The sequence below is a fragment of the Macrobrachium rosenbergii genome, chromosome 57 (assembly GCF_040412425.1).
Source record: "Macrobrachium rosenbergii isolate ZJJX-2024 chromosome 57, ASM4041242v1, whole genome shotgun sequence".
Classification (NCBI taxonomy): Eukaryota; Metazoa; Arthropoda; class Malacostraca; order Decapoda; family Palaemonidae; genus Macrobrachium; species Macrobrachium rosenbergii.
Genome location: NC_089797.1, coordinates 6,180,654 through 6,198,372, shown reverse-complemented (window position 1 = coordinate 6,198,372; position 17,719 = coordinate 6,180,654). Strand labels below are relative to the sequence as shown.

Here is a 17,719-nt window from a genome sequence, read left to right as displayed (position 1 = left end):
GTTCTGGCTAAGAGCCATGCTGCAGTTATCGTACTATGCTCATCTCCATCCACACTTCGACCGACCAGACACGGCCGTGTAAACAACGGACTTCATTTTTTTTTTTTTTTTACAGATTTTGTCTGGCAGGGGACTAGTCTCCCAGACAGTCTGGTCGTGTGGACGGGTCATTACTTAAACTTGAGTGGCAATGTATTAGCCAAAGACCAATAGTGCTATAGGTTCGTCATTCATGTTATTTTATTTATTTATTTTTATTTTATTTATTTATTTTTTTGCGAGATGGTTGTGCTTATTATTGAAAAAAATGCTGGACAAAACATACAAGAAGCTTGTATTTATGGTGTTATTTATATACTTCAGATATTCTGTATCTTTGTGTCTCCTCGGGCTAAGTGTACTCATCTGTCCTTGCCTAGTGCATTATTACTTGCTAGAGAAAGCCTATTTAACCACAGATCAACTTATCGCGCTGTTAAAAACCTTCCCCTTGCCTTAAACTAGAGTCCATCTTTGCCAATGAAACTTAGCTGTTGGTACTCTTTGTGAAATTATGAAAACCCAGAGTCTAAGCTAATTACATAGACTTGTCAGGTTCACACACACAAATTTGTCGCGAAACGTAAGAATGAGTTTATAGATTCTCAAAGATTTGTGAGTCCCGATTGACTATGCGTCAGTTATTTTTCCTCATGTATCATTGTAATGCAAAATGGCTCTTTACTTTGGTCTACAGTTCGGTACTTCGCAATGAAAATGCAGTACAATGATATATGAGCCTTGCAAAATATATATTTTTTGTCAGTGCATCAGTGAAGTCACAATACATGATGTACATAGCTAGCAGTCTGGTAGTTAATTTACTCCTTTGTACCGAAGGAAAATAGGCAGGATTATATCACAACATAAACCCTGCTTTGTCCATCCGTTCTCAATATATTGTTATAGTAATTATTATTCAGAGTGTGAGCATATGCATGTGGGAAGAATTGCATTTGCTTTGGCGAATGTTTGCAGTCACTCGACGCTCGAATGTTCATTAATGTTTATTGTTATCTCTTTATACATATGAGTGTTGTTCAGAAATTTTCTTTCATTTATTCTGTACTTTCAACTTTAAAAAATCTTAAATCATTCATCTTTTGTCTGTTCTTTTCTTTATTTCTGTGAGAACATGTTTGGCAAGTATATGGGTGTATGCCCATTACGAATAATAATAATAATAATAATAATAATAATAATAATAATAATAATAATAATAATAATAATAATAATAGTACGTGATTCAAGGTGGATTTGTTTTCATTCATTAGTAAAGATTAAATACCTATTAGTTTATTCTCCCTTCCAGATACACGAAATCATAGTACAACCTGTGGGAGCTTAGCAAGACACGGAAGAAGAAGCATAGCCTCTGTTATCAGCTGAAACTGTGGAATTTCCTTTTGAATCTGTGCTCCTTTGATTCTCGCCCCCCACCCCCCCCCCCACACCTTCTTTTCTTGTCCTTCCCCTTTCTTTTTCTCGGTTCCTTCGGGCCTGGGCTGGTAAAGACATATAGGCCTCTGTATAAGTAAGAAATAGGCCTATAATTAAAATCTTGTACATTGGAGAATTATTGTATTACTATACCTCTGTGGGTATCTTGTCTGTTAATGGTATTGTTTAGAAGTCTATACTTGTATCTATTGCGATATTATATCTGTATATCGGAAACAAAGTCTGAACGATTTGTAAGGCTTGATGATAACAAAATCCGTCGATTCATATCTTTTGATAACAAAATTCCTTGATTCATATCTTTGGATGATGTAACAACCGAAAAAAATGAAGAATCGCTTTTGGAGTCTCCTTTAGTGAACACTTCCCTTGATTAATATTTGATTTTAGTGAGACACCAGTAACCATAAATCATGCTAATTTTCCCATATGAATTTCTTTTTAGTTTTTTTTAATCTGACCTGGGCTAAACGGGCAGTAGGTGTGGCCCAGGCCTTTGGCTTCTGAGCCAAGATTAATCTTGAGCTGCAGGGTAGCCTATCTAGTGTAATTCTAGACAGTCTGTACGTGGAGAGTTGGAATTATTTTTTCCCATAAATTAGAAAGATCAGCATATTAAAACTGAATACATTTAAACAGTAGCGTATATGCAAAATAAATGGATAAATCATGAAATATATACGCAATAAACAGAAAGTGTGAGTGAAGCATAATTTCGTCAGCCGTGTAAGTTGGAAAAATGACGTGTTCTTTTGAGCGCATTGCTCTTGGTGATTTAAATCTTGCGTCATTCCAACATGTGCACCTAAGGCGCATTCTACTGTGAACTATAATTAGGGCACAATATACTCGCTCAAAATATAGTATGAAGTAAGTAAGTTTGCGAGGGGCCTTTTAAGACATTCTGATTTTTAAACCAATAGATGAGCGGCAAATTTAATTCATGAATAAAATAATATCTAGATATTATAGGAACATATGGCATTATATCTGGGTATTATTAACTTCACCTGTCATGAAATACAATATCATCAGGAATTTTCGCCCATATCATTTAGATACTTTAGACAAGTATGTTTTAAATAAACAATGACCATGTTTATGCTATTATATTGCCAAAACAGGCTAAATCACACAGCTCGTAAAACATTTAATGGTAGAATACGCTTTAATGAATAACTTGCCACCTGCCAGAAGTAGTGAAGAGAGACGATGGTAACTTGTTCAGATGGTTCTTGGTTTGTCAGTCAAATTATCAGTGAAGTAAATTTATAGGATACAGATGCTTTTATAAAGCTTCGTGTTACAGTTTGAACTGTGATGTCGAGGGATTTCTAATTCCTCTTTATCTACTTTTCTAGATCTTTTCTTTTTTCCTTCACATTTAAATTTACTTATTGTATCGGTGACACAGTATGGATCCGAGACTTAAATCCACATCTTATTTTTAATATTTCGTAGGTAATTACATATAAATACAGTATTTCGGGGAATATGACATAAAAATGAAAAACGAAAACTATGGATTCTATAGATACAATACAATATCTTTCCGTAAGTTTCTCTTTTGCCACACCGTGGAATATTACCACGTGTCAACAATAGGACCAACTGACATAAGCCTCTGTTGCCTGAAGGTACGGAACCAAGGTAAAGTTATATATCGTTGCTTAAGTTTTAAAGACAGTAATTGTAGCCATGATTTTGTGATTGATGTTGCTTTGAAAAAATGTGGGTAAAAAAAGATTTTGCAGCAGATTATTAGGTTACGTAAGTCATTTGTATGGGTAAAGTATGGTGGATTGCGATCACTCTGTTCCTGTCGGCTGACATAAGCTTTCCGGTAGGCAAATACCTATTGTACTTTTAACCGTTATTGCATTTTAGACTTGAAAAATATCATTTACCTTACTTTGTGTGTGTGCTTTGAACGTTTCTGACATTTTGCTAGCAACTGATTCCTTTTAGAGCTAATGTGTGCCCCGAACATTACTGACATTCGTTTTGTGAGCTAATGACCGAAACAGCCACACCTAACCAAAACTTTGGAATGAAGTCTGGTAATTCGAAGTCTTAACCTTGTACAAAATTAGGGAGCAGATGCAGAGTAGGGAGACAAGGGTAGGTGTGAAAGATCCCTACCTTTCCTAGAGTGCCGTGTCCTGACCTAGCCAGATCTTACCTTCCTAACCTAACTTAGGATAACGTGCCCTGACGTGGTCCTGGCCCTCCCCCTCCCCTGAAGTAACATGGAATATCTCTGTTTCCCTACTCTGCATACTATCCAAAATTAGTTTGAAATCATTCCATAAACTTACATTATTCATAATTAAAGCTATCAATGGGATTAATGTCTTTGTATGTCACCCATTTTGTATTTTCCTTCCACACAAAAATCCCTCTTTTTCATTGTGGTCCCCAAATTGTTGGATATAGGCTAAAGCATAGGAAAATTATACTTTCAAGTCCAAATCATGTCAGTGGTTTAAAGTAAAATTTTACTGGTTATGCAAAGCCAACGCTTAACCTGTGGTAGGCTATATAGATGAATTATTATTACTGCAATGACGGTTATAGGATACTTTTATAATCTCACTAAATACACGAAGCCTGTATTGTTCAGACTGCGTAAGCTATTTTGTCATCCTGCCATACAGTATATATACAACAATTTGGCATATAGCCTTTAAAACCCCAGTTGGATGCCTGGAATTTTTGGGGTTGGGGAGAACCAAAACTAAGTGAATTGCACCAAAAGAAATGGCTTTAACTGCATCATTTAAAACATGAGCATTTAAAAATACATGCTACATGTTTCACACCCACAACTTAGTCAGTAGGCTTACCAATCACAAAATACATTGCTAAGCACAAAGATGTGGCAAGGACAGTTACAGGGATGCAACTTAGAGTAGCATACTGGGTAAAACTGAACGCTACTACCATGGCCTGGTTCTTGCCATTCGCCGACTGTAATATAGAAGGCCTTCGGTTTATGATTTTTTTATCTTATATCTTTTGTTTATGTGTATCATATTTGCTATCGTTTGTTCATGTTTTTACATTCATCCCCAGGGGGTTAATGCTAAACACGGTGCCCAGTGAGTACATAAACTGTAGCTGTCAAAACAGAGGAGTGTAGGGGTAGTTTTCAGTTTAACTACATACTGCAAGTCATGGGGGTTTACATCCTGACTAAACATTCCCAGAACTAACCTGACCTAGATGCATGATTGCAGGCGGTTGAGAGAAGACACTGGTGTGCCACTTCTTACTGCTGCTGCTAGCTGCTCCCGACATCATGGATTTGTTGGAGTGCCTGTAAAGCATATGGCCTTATCTAGGCATCACTGCAGATTTAAAATGACCAGTGTCTCTGAAATTTCTGTTTAGATGTAGTATATTACGTGTTGTGTCTTAGAGATATCCAGCAACTTTACACTTGGCTTAGCAGAGGTTTTTAGCCAAATCCATCGGCATATAACAGGCTATGGATATGTATGAATTTTGTTTTTCTGAAAAGGAAGGCAATTAAGACCAGCCTAGGAAGTTATTCCTAGCCAGTTGGTAATTAAATTATTGGTAATGGATTCATCTTAAGTGAAAACTTAGATTACTTACGTGGGCACTTAAAAGTATGCATCTCAAGTTGTAAGTCTGTAGACTAGTACTGTAAGCCTAGAAAAGGAATCCTGAGGAATTTTTGTGAAAATGAGTGTTAGGTCTGGAACAATGATTTTTATTCAATGACATTTTAAGTGTTATTAAAGATTCTCCCTTTTACAGAATCTGAATAATGCCAAAGCGGCCAGATCCTAAGTGGTCGCCTCCTGCGGGGGTTGAATCTCCAAGACTACACTTATATAATTCCCTAACTCGGCAAAAGGAGCTGTTTGTTCCGCAGGGAAAGGTGGTTACGTGGTACAGCTGTGGACCCACCGTCTATGATGATTCTCACATGGGTCATGCCAGGTATGAGTCTCAGACTTCTCATTTTTAGAGTGCAATTTTTGTTTTTAGAAAGATTAAGAATTTTTGTTTTTTTAGTAAGATTAAGCTACCACTCTGTTGGTTTCGAATCTCCGTAGGTTGTTTCTGGTGATGTTTTTAATGTAAATAAGCTGTACAGGTAACCAATTGGTTCTTAGCCACGTAAAAGTTTAATCCTTAATAAGTGTAATAAATATATATTATATTAAGGGCATCACATCTCAGACTCTTAACAGAAACAATTTGTATTTTATTGTTCCAGTAAAACACATTTCTCATTAAAACTTAAAATGTTTCAGGTTTTAATGAGCAATGAATATAAATTATGTTAAAAGGGTTTGAGATCTGATGTCCCTAATGCAGTGATTGTTCTTTTGTTTAAAGAGCTTAGAATGTATAATTTTTTATGTAATATCAAGATTGCAACATAAGATTGCTTCTTTTGAAACTGGAAAGAACTCTTAATGTCACACTGCATGTATATTTAGAATTCATTGGTAGTAAGTATCAGTGGTAGTAAAAGATTGAATAAGTTCTTGCCTCAAAGTAATCCTCAGAAAATTCTTTTTTTTTCCTGTTTATATTTTGGATTTGGATGAGCCTTTTTCTGTACAACTGCAACAGTTGTTCATCTTTGTTTGGAAGCCTAGAAGTGAAAGAATTGAAAATATATAACCACAAAAAATGGATTGCTTGTGAAATGATGAAAATGGAAGTTTGGATGGCTTATAATGATATAGAATTAATGAAAAGTTGCTGAGTGACTGACTAAATATAGGTATTCTGTATTCTGGTACTATAAGATACAGGAAACACACCCAAACCATGATCAGTACAACATAACTGCCATTTCATTCAATTTTTAACTTCATTTTCATTGTTGCATTTAACTTTATTCAGTACTGATACATTCTGTTTTGCAGGTCCTATGTCAGCTTTGACATTCTTCGTCGCGTTATACAGGACTATTTTGGTTACCCAGTCAACTATGTCATGAATGTCACGGACATTGATGATAAAATTATAAAGAGGGCGAGGACTAGGTACTTGGTGAAGGAATATGAAAAGTAAGGTTCATTAAGCATTTTCTTTAAAGTTTGTATTAATTTGTCGTGTTAGAGTTGAGTATGTTAATTTATTGGTCCTGTTAAGTCAGTAATAGAGTAGCTCTGACAACTGACTGTACTTTAAGGAATTGATTGTAATGTAGTTTCAGCTCTCCAGTTTTTGCTTCCAGGTTCCATACAGTAGTCCATTACTTGTTTGTGTCCAATTTTACAGGAAAAGGATAGTTTTGCTGGAGCTAACATTTTTATAGTATATTTGTCATGCTAGTATAGTTTATTGTATATTTCAAACATTTTTGGTTAGTTGTTCCTTGAGTAGTCAATGACTTAAATCCCTTGTCAACTGCATTATATAAGGTAATGTGATTTGTATGATCAAAATATCAAAACTTTCAGAACTCTTACATCTATGGAGCAGCTGTATGAGGATGTTGCTGCTGCAATGGAGCATCACAATGCAGTCATAGCCACTACTACTGATCCTGACAAACGGAAAATGTTGATGGACGAAGTTCTTAAGGTGAGAGTTAAGTATGTAGCTGTGTCGAATGGAAATGTTGTATCAGTAGTTGCACATTTTAGTACAAAACCCATTAATCATAATTTGTCTTATTCCATGTAAAACAGACCCAGGTACACTCACTTTGGAGAGTAATGTGTCTGATATCTCCAGTTTTGTACATTTTTGCCTTAATGTTCTCTTTTACTGATGTTTCTTGGTGGTCCACAGGGGATCTTGCTACCTCTCACCATGCTATTTTATACTGTTGGTTTAAAGACCTGAGGAAAATGAAGGGGCTTGGATGGTTCTGTTTCTATTGTATAGGAAGTGGGGAATATCATAACTGTACTGTACTTATGTAGACTTACTCTTCAAAGTTAAAGATGGATAATGTTTTGTTTTTTATATACTACTTTGTAGAAGTTGCATTCTGCTAAATGTTCCAGGAAGTCATTTTGATTGTATCTTTGTTATATATTGTATATGCTGCTGATTTGGTTAGTTTTCTATTATATATAATTGTTATAAACAGGTTAAAGCTGTTGTCGATTCCCTGAGAGACTGCGTCAAGAACAACAAGAGCCCCGAGGAGGTATCTGAAAAGTTTTCATCTCAAGCAGCGTATATATAATTGATAATTCCATATTCTCTGAAACAGAAGTTTAATAAAGATATGGAAGCCTTGAATGTGAGTTCTGAATGGAATATATGCCATTAAAATTATTATTACAGCATTCAAAATGTTGACACATTTACATAGAACAAGCCAAAATGACCATTGACCTGCTAGGAAAATAGCCACAAATTGAAGCCTGTAAGTTTTAAAAATTAGCAAACTGGGTGTAGAGATGAGAAATATATTTTATTATAGTTGCAGATGATCAAAGGAAATTGGTATTCAGATATACTGTGTGCATGTACAGTCGGCGCAAAAAAAAACGAACGCAAATCATAGCAATGATATAAAAAAGAAAATAAAAGGAAAAATTTTAGTTCCTTGTTTTTTCAATCATTTCTCCATTATTTTTAAGCAGCTTTTAACCTTCTTGGGAATGTGCTAAATCTTTGAAATATTGTGTGTCTTCAAACCAAAACTTACGGATGGCAGAGGGGGAAAGATGCCCAGCAATTTTCAATTGAAATAATTCCAGTAATTCTCTGAATTTGCCTCGCCAAGGTGCTCCATCTTGCATAAATACACGATGCCCAAAAGTTCCTTTGTAAGGGACTAATTCATTTTCCAAGACATTTTCATAAATCTCTCCATTCATTGTCGTGCTCTCTGGGAGAAAATATAAAGATACCCCATATCCGGAAACATCCCCATACCATCACATGGATGTTTCATGTGACTGTTTTGATGCTGAGATGGAATAAAACTACCCTTTCCCAATCCTTTTCAGTCCATATTTTCTGCAAAAAGCCATTATTTTTTCATTACAGCAACACGACATTCAAAATACGTTGAGATCAGGGTTTTGAGACTTCAAAATTTTGGCTGGCATTGATGGATGTTCCAAAAATCCTTTTTAAAATGATCCTTTTGTAGTTTTTCGTGGACAAGGTCTGTCTTGGAAAATAGCCACTCTCTTGCAAATGACATTGAAGTTTTCCTGGGTCAAATTTCTGTTTTAAAAATTAGCAAACTGGGTGTAAATGATGAATGGGGCGACGGCGCGCAATGACAGCCGACCTTTGTGATTTTAATATTAGTCATGCAGATGAGACAACGATAAATTGGGAAAATATTCAAAGATAAAAGTACTGTGTGTGCATGTATATACTGTATATATCTAAGTTGTGTATGCTCTGTAGGAAACTTCACACTTCTTGTCAGTAATATTTTGCATCATTAATATCTTTCAGGTTCTTCCAGCTGATATGGTAACAAGAGTGTCAGAGTATGTTCCTCAGATTGTAGATTATGTCAAGAAGATTATCGATAATGGGTACGCCTATGAATCAGGCGGTTCTGTTTATTTTGATGTGGGTAAATTTGACTCAGACCCAAATCATTATTATGCCAAGGTGAGTACTGTGTTAGTTTGTTTATATAGGTAAGTTTAAGCTGATGGCTTCTTTTTTTTAAGGGGAGATGCCACTTATGATTTTTGTCATTTTTGGGGAAATTCTTTCATGTTAATATTTTTTGTGATGTGATATTATATCCACTCATGTGTTATATGAAGTTTTCACTAAATTTCTTGAGGTTGTTGGGGTTTTTCTATTCCCACTCCCATTGTACAATCACAAGGGAGGTGAATGCTAGTCAGCTGCTCCTTTCATGATAGGATTAGGAATGAAGTTTATTTTAAAAAATATGGCATCAATTAACATAGTAATTTACATGCCCCATAGTTGGGTGTAGTGCTGTCAGTGCACATCACTTGGTGCTCTGTAAGCATACTAACAGGTGTTTGCAGTGTCCCTTAGGCCTTTAGCTGGACCCAAATTTTACCCTTTTTTTTTACTGCCATTCCAGGTTCTTTTCTTCAGTCTTGCCGTCTGACTTCTCTGATTGTTACTTCTTAGTCCAGCAGCTATGGAGATTTCACTCATGTTTCACATTTTGATCCTTTTACTTCAACTCCTTTTATTTTCTTGACCTCTTTATCTTGCTGTCCAACCACTCCCACTCCCTCTTTTCACTGGGACCACTCACTTGGACACATGAATATCCTGTCTAAAAGTACTGTTGTGGATTTGTACTTTATTGATAAAATAATTTTTAAAAATACACTCTGTGTGTTCAACCTGTTAGTTTTGAGTGTAATACTGCTCTGAAACTTGAAACAGGCTGTAAGGTTCTAGTGCAAATTGCAGTTGGTCTCAATAAGACCCAAGTAGACTCGGCAACAAGAGCAGGTTTAAAATGCAAAATTAATTATTTTTAATTGGAAAGTTAGGAAACAAAACAATTTTGGATAATCAAGAAAGTGGCGTAACTAGTATATGATTATTGATATGCTACAAAATGGTTTTAACCAGATTGGTTATAAGTTTTTCAACATTCGTAAATGTTATTGTCTTATGCTGATTAAGACAACGTATTTTCTGGAAGTAACGTAATTTTCTGTTTCATGCATGTATATCTCACAGAAGTGATTTTGTGCAAATTTTATTTCTTGATACCTGAAGCCCTGCATAAAAAAGATGTCATTATTGGAACAAGATTTAGCCCCAACTTTTGAATAATGTGGACTATTGGTTTAATTTTGGAATAACTTGATAAGGCATGAAAAAATGTTATCTTTGTCATTCAGTATGCTCCTCTTAAGATTCTAAAACAATGAGCCAGCTTTGATTAATAAAGATTATGACTTAAGTAGTTGAAGCTGAGGAAGGCTTACTATTTCCAAACAGCTTGTCCCAGAGGCTTACGGAAACCAGGAAGCTTTAGAGGAAGGTGAGGGTGCCCTTTCTACAGGCAATGCTCAGGAGAAAAGGAGCCCCAATGATTTTGCACTATGGAAAGCTTCTAAGCCTGGCGAACCAGCATGGCCTTCTCCTTGGGGGCAAGGTCGGCCCGGGTGGCATATAGAGTGTTCGGCAATGGCATCAGCTATACTAGGAGAATCGATGGACATCCATTCAGGTAGGTGATATTGTGTAGGGCCCATCAAAGCTATATGTTGGAAATGTATTTGTGCTCAACCTTTTGTTGATGTTGTCCTCAGTAATTTATCAAGTTAGTACGATTATGTGAAATGTTTAGTTCAATGAGTTATCCCAACACAGGTAAAGATATTAGTTTCACAGGGTGAGCAAGTAAAAGATTATTTCTCACAATTATTGGCCACTGGTTAACAAGCAGGGGTGACAATCAAACCAAGACAAGTTGAGTTTTTATTTTTAATGCAGGGAAAAAAGACTGCAAAGGAAAAATGAGAATTTAAGAGGGAAACAAGGTAAAGAAATTCTACTGGCTAATGGGAAAAGACCAAAGGGAAAGGATGGAAAGTAAAAGAAGAAAGCAATTCAGTTGGATCCCAAGGGACACTGCAAAGAACCCTTGACACTGTCTGGACAGCAAAGTGAGGGAGAGATCAAAGGGAATAGTTGAAAACATTGCATCTGTTGAAGGGATGCCGCAGTGAACCTCTTAACATACACAACTGTAGATCATGTAAAGCACACGAGTGTTTTAGTACAGATGCTGTAAGACAGGTTATAGAGCTGGAGAGGTTAAGCCAGGTGTTCCTGTGTCATTCTTGTTGCTGTGTGTGTCAGAAAATTTTTTGTTGACTAAAACACAAATCTCTCTCTCTCTCCATTCCAGTTATACATACACATATTTACTGCATCTAGTTATCTAAAATTGTATGTTAGCCTTATGAGAGAGAGGAATTTTAAATATGTAGTCATATTAATTTGAAACTAGTTTGTTTTTTTTTAACACCTGTGTTATTTTTGTCTTAGTGTAAATTTTTGAAAAGTGTAATAATGCAATTGTTTATGACATTTCTCTTCTCTGCACAGGTGGTGTTGATCTCAAGTTTCCCCACCATGACAATGAACTTGCGCAGTCAGAGGCTTATTATAACAATGACTATTGGGTATGTTATATACTATTCCTTTTTATTGTTATAGCTTTAGTAGTGTTACATTTAAGGAAAGTGTAAGTTATTATTTTCTTTTTTATCGTTGCATATACTGGACTGAAGTGTATGGTAGTGCATGATTAATGGGGTCCAGTATCTTCCATAATTTTAAACACTCAAGGATGTTGAAAGTATATGTTAGTTAAACGTTTAGTAGAGCCTGTTTGACTGTTAGTTCAGACTCTCACTGCAATGGAACTGCAATGTTTGAAGCCTTGGAGTACTTTAAATCATAAACTCCCTTTCGAAATATTCTTCAATGTTTTCAGTCTACAGTACATGAAAACTAAACATTATTTTGTAAATTAGTATATTTTAATGCCGATGGTCTATAGAACTGCCAACTTAAAGTCCTTTCTGTAATCCAGCCCTAGGGAAAAAGAAACAGGAAGGAAAGAATGTGTTTGATTCAACACCAAATCAGAGATGGATTTGACTAACTTAAGATTTCTTTCAGGTGAGGTACTTCCTGCACACAGGCCACTTACACATTGATGGTTGTAAAATGAGCAAGAGTCTCAAGAACTTCATTACTATTAAGAAGGCCCTTGAAGAAACCTCTGCATCTCACCTGCGCATTGCCTTCCTCCTACATTCGTGGAAGGACACTTTAGATTATAGCTCGTGAGTTTCAGCCACGCTATTTACTTTTTATGGTTATTTTGGTGGTGTTTCTTCCTGCAGAATAAATGATGGATATTTTTTCTATGGAAGTTGGCTTTTTCAAGTCTCTGTGATTAATGAGACTCTCCTCTTATTTTTCTAATCTTTTCTTGGTTTTGTTGTCTTCTCTTTTCATATGGAATCATTTGAATTTGTAGCAGTATCTTATGCAATTTAATGGTTTATTTTTATGCCTGACAGTAAAGAATCTCCAGTTTTTTTCGTATAAGTTTTGACTGATATTTTGTGGCTTGTTGCAAAGTAAAATGGAGAACTCAAAATCATATCATTTTTTAATGGTTTTGTTTAATTTTCTTTGCTATTTCCTAATTTTGATTTCAAGTACAGTACTTAGAGTGTTAGGTAGAGCTATGGAATGCTACATTTTTAGGGAAAATGTAGGTTTAATCTTTGCGAAGGAGGGAGTTATTTTTTCAAGAGTAAGGAAAAGTCTATCATATTCTGTTGCAGGACAAAAGCTTGAAGTCATTAAGTCTAGATTATTATAAAAACAAATTTTTAGCTGAAATGGTAGATATAAAAAATGATCATTGAACAGGTCAAAGGAAGAATGCAAACCCTCATCTTTTATATGGGATTGGGGATAAAAATTTAGGCCAAAGGCCAAGTGCTGGGACCTATGAGGTCCTTCAGCACCATTTTATATATGGATATACCTTTGGCAAAAGCTGGTCTAATTATTAAAGCTTGGTAACAAGATAGTTAACTAGCAGCCAGTAATTGCAGTTTGAATGATAGCCGATTTTTGTGACAAAGTATTCTCATCTCAGAAAAATAGGGTTCCTCTGCATTTCATAGACCAAGTCTACTACAGCCAAATTCATCCACTGGCCCTGTCAACTCTGACATCACAAATGGCCAAGCTGGATAAGTAATTATAGGAGTCATCCTTCCTGCTCACAAACTTGACTGGGAAGCTGGCATTTTTGGGTGGGAAGAATAAACCTGAAGTCTGTTCCAAACCCGCTTCTAATCAATCCTCACACTTGCCCCAGTTGCTAAAGGAAAAGGGAATGCAAACAGTTGTTACCATACTTCAACTACTGGACCAGCACTTGCCAAAGGTATATTCATATAAGACTAAAGTGCAAATATCCAAAGTTGCACTTTTGTTGGTGAAAGTTAGTGAAAGTAAGTAAGAAAGGACCCGTTAGAGGTATTTGATAAGAGCAACAAAAAATTCTTCTTGATTTGATCTTGTATGTTATTTTAATATTTTGACTTCCCTGTTCAAGGAGGCTTTAGTAATTTATTTTTACCTTTTTTTATGATGTATTATTATGAAATTTAATTTATATTCTGACAGGAACACCATGGAAGGGGCCCGGCAATTCCACAAAATGATAAGCGAATTTAACCTCAACGTTCAAGATCTGCTGAGGAGGACTGGCTGCACAAGTGAGGTGTGGACGCTTACAGAAGTAAGATTACAGGAAGTCTATGACAATGCAAGGTTTGTCTGTTAATGTTGTACTTGAACTTTGCTGCAATTCACTTTATACCTTTCTCTCAACCATGATCCTAATGGATTAGCAGGGACATTACTAAAACAATTTTAGTGTGTATTTACTTTTGATGAGTTGCTCTCTCTCTCTCTGATGGTTCTGTTGGGATGGGACAACAGTGCTAAAATTATTTTAGAAACAAGAAAAATTAAACACTGTCAACCAACAATATCACAGGGACCTGATGTGGCAAAAAATAATTACAGGATGATAGACCAATTACTTTATTAGCCAAAATTTGAAACACTCCATTTTTGGGTGATATTCTGGAAAAAGTGAAAATAGCCCCTCCTTTCCTCTGTCTTGTAGCCCCACCCACTACAGGTTATTGAGAGAGGGGAGGCCATTTCTACTCCTTCCTAGAGACATCATGTGAACCTTGATGTATCCTGGATTGTTTGTGATGAACCCCTTATCTACCAGGTATTTGAAGTGCAATTCTCAGGGATGAAACATGTCTGAAAGTGTTCCAGAAATAAAGGCTTGGCTATCTAGCTCCATCAGTTGAACATCCAGTACACAAGCAACAAGTGCTTGTCCTTGCCTTTAAATGACCAAGCGTTGCCTTACTTATTTGCCTGTAAATAATCAAGGGTTGACTTACTTATAAATCAAGCAGCAGGGCTTTCATTATATGGCCCACAGCACTAGCATAGAACAAGACTCAAAGGTGTTCCTTGCTGACTTTATGGGCAGTCATGTGTTTTTAGAACAACCCTGTTTCACTGGCAAATGCTTCTCCTCTTTCAGTATAAGTGTTGCTGGGTATTCAGTTTGTTTAAAGGCCCAGGAGAATTCTTACAGCTCTATCTTCTGCTACTTCAGGGCACATCACATCCTTTAAAAGACCCCTTCAGACTGATATTCAAATACTAAGTAAATACGAGAAAACATGATGGCTCCAAAAAGAAATTGTGTGTGCAATGATTGCAACAATGTTGGCGAGGTATTGCGTGAGACATATTGATCAGGCATCCATTAAGTGAAGATGTTACAACCCACAGTTGTTTTCAGTTGCATGGTCCATTAAATTTTGCTTAAACTTCCATATCCAGATGGCAAGACTGAAATGGTTGCAGATGAATTTGCAAATGTTAAGGGGCTGCATTATGTTAAAAGCAGTAATTCTGTTAAATATGTTTTTGTTGTTGAACGTGGCTACTTCATACTTCTTTTATGTTGCAGTCATGTGTTTTGAAATAATAGGTATGTAGGTAAAAGATGTTAAAAATTTTCCATTTTTTCTGTATTGTATTTGTAATAAATTTCAGCTGATTATCACAGGATGATAAAGAGGATAGCTAAAGCTCTAAGCCTTCAGTAATTTCTCTGCCCTAAATTTCTCTGTATACCTTTGCTTTATTTGTAAATTTATTGTTATAAAATAATTTTTCTCAACATGCAGAAGTGAACTGAATTGTCCTCACTCTTGTCTTACAGAACTGGTGTACATAAAGCACTCTGTGATAACATTGACACAAGGACTGCCCTTGACCACATCAGGGATATGATAACAGAAGCAAATAAATATATGAATAACACTGCTAAGGTAAGTGTCCAGTTGCATATTGCTTTTAATGAGAGAGCTTCATAGTTGTTTGCAGTTTGCAGTGTGCCCTGTGCAGCATAATACTCTATCCATTTTGCTATCTGCTCAGGGTTCATAGTACCTTGGATGAAGGTACTTCAGAGAGCAGCTACTTAGAGGTGACTCATAATTTGGCATAAGTAGTTGCTCAAAAGTAACGTTTTTAATGAAATAAAAGGAAGAACTTCAAGATGGATTAGAGAGAGTGGATGATAATGTTAAGAATTGGCAGGAACGGATCAAAACAATGAAAATGATTCGGAATTATCAAAATTACCAGAGCAGATCAGGATAATATCACAATGGTATATAGTATACAGTCCTGAGACATTCTAAAAGAGCATAGTAGCTATCTACATATAGGTCATAGACTCACATGCATAAAGTTCCTTGCAGCTACTCCCTTACTTGTCTACAAGTCATTCAGATTACAAATCTAGGGTCATTTAGACTACAAATGAGGTCTCCCAGTGATTAAGTAGTTTGATATGATGATGTTTTTGTTTTCATTGTAACCAATTTTTCCTGTTTGTTTTGCAGGTTAATTCCCAGTTGCTTGTAAACATTAACAGCTATGTTAGCAAAATGATGACAATGTTTGGAGTGATTGTAGGAGACCAGTCAGCATCTGGAAACCAGGTAAGCACTTCTTGTAGAATATATTTTTGTTCTGACGTATTGTTCCTTCTAAATGAATACCATATATGGCAATTCTTCGTATATCAGTGTGTTTATCTGAATGTTTAAAAAATATTAAGGGGAAATTAATTAAGAAAAAGTTAGAAAACGGCGGGGGCCCAAAGAGTTGCTGAATAGAACTACAGTTCTGTCAGCAGTATATCACAGTACTCTCTGTGGGGGATTAAAGTAAAAAATCATCGCTTGATAGAGCCGAGGATTATGAATATGGGTAGAGGCTAGCATTTCTTTATGATTTGATAAATTTGTATATCAGACAATTTCAAGATTTTCATGAGGCAGAAATTTTAAGTTTGTCACTGATAGACTGATAAAAGGGGAATGGAGACAAACTAAATTTTTCCTTGTTTTCCAGGGTTCGGATAAGTTAATTGAAGTAGCTGAGGTGTTGGGTAAGGTTAGAGAACAGCTCCGTCAGTATTCAAGAGATCAAAGCCTGGATGTTGCTAGTCTGCAGCGACAGCTTTTAGGACTTTGCGACAGCATACGAGATGAACTCTTGCCACCACTTGGAGTAAGGCTAGAGGATAGAGACGATGGTAAATTGAAAGCTTTTTCTTTTCAGTTTCAGAGAGAAATGAAATTTTTGTATAAAACTATAGAGTTTTCACTTATGTCTTACATAAATGAAATTAAGAAATTTGTAAGCCACACTGCTATGAAAGTCCCTCGGCTTAATTAATGAAAGCATTTTTTTCCCAGGTGCTACTTGCATCAAGTTAGTGAATGCAGCTGAACTCATGCAAGAAATCAAAGCAAAGAAGGAACAGGAAATTGCAAGGAAGCAAGAAAAGGAGAAAAAGAAGGCCGAACAAGCAGCAAAACAAGCCAGCAAGGAAGCTGTAAAGGATCCCATCGACATGTTTCAAACACCAGAATATACGCAGTGGGATGCAAACGGTATTCCTACTCATGATAAGGATGGAAATGAAATAACTAAAAGCCAAACGAAGAAGCTGACCAAGCAGATGGAAGCCCAAAAGAAAAAGTATGAGAAGTGGCTTGCGCAACAACAGTCATAATGAAAATGTGTTATAATTCATTTTGCAAGTTATTAAATTATGGAACTAATATCTCTTTTTTGACCAATGAACATACTCCGTCACACTTCAGATCAGGTGCCTTAGAGTTCTGTAATGTAGAACAGTTGCTTTCTATTTAATTTTATTTGGAAGTGGGGCTCGCATTTTTTTAATTACTCTGGATTGAAATAACATTGTGATTTTAAATAATCTTCCATTATTGTATTTCAGAAAACTTAGGGAACCAGATAGTTATTTTTGTAGCTCTGCCATAAAACATGCCATGAAATACAATACTTATGGATAAACTTTCGGCTTGATGACCTCGGGTATCAGTTTTTAATAACACTACCTCAAGATGTGTTGTTCATTCAGATCTAGTGCAACTTAGCAAGAATTGTCTTTTCTATTTGTTACAAGGTTTTTTTTTTTTTTAAATACCAGAGGAGATGCAGTGTTGATATACAAAATTTTTAATTAAAATGCCAGAAATGATTTTTTTTTTTGCCATACCTTATACCATTATTTACCATTGTGTACAACTAATTTGGCACTGGTAAC

General features: G+C 35.8%; 1 protein-coding gene across 1 annotated transcript; it reads left to right on the top strand.

The window, feature by feature from the left end:
- Positions 1–3,073: 3,073 nt before the first annotated feature.
- CysRS (cysteine--tRNA ligase, cytoplasmic) lies at positions 3,074–17,653 on the top strand. The gene is made up of 15 exons (XM_067101519.1): positions 3,074–3,150; positions 5,287–5,472; positions 6,414–6,557; positions 6,954–7,077; positions 7,592–7,675; positions 7,718–7,747; positions 8,926–9,087; positions 10,423–10,654; positions 11,539–11,615; positions 12,118–12,284; positions 13,651–13,797; positions 15,290–15,398; positions 15,978–16,076; positions 16,492–16,675; positions 16,839–17,653. Exons 2-15 carry the CDS (start codon positions 5,297–5,299, stop codon positions 17,156–17,158), a joined length of 2,055 nt encoding a protein of 684 aa, XP_066957620.1. The 5' UTR covers positions 3,074–3,150; positions 5,287–5,296; the 3' UTR covers positions 17,159–17,653.
- The last annotated feature ends 66 nt before the right edge of the window (positions 17,654–17,719 follow it).

Bases quoted from the DNA above. Each gene is read 5' to 3' on its own strand.
- CysRS (XM_067101519.1), top strand. From the start codon at position 5,297: ATGCCAAAGCGGCCAGATCCTAAGTGGTCGCCTCCTGCGGGGGTTGAA. The intron at 6,558-6,953 runs GTAAGGTTCATT...CAAAACTTTCAG, and splicing joins TTGGTGAAGGAATATGAAAA to AACTCTTACATCTATGGAGC. The intron at 11,616-12,117 runs GTATGTTATATA...GATTTCTTTCAG, and splicing joins ATTATAACAATGACTATTGG to GTGAGGTACTTCCTGCACAC.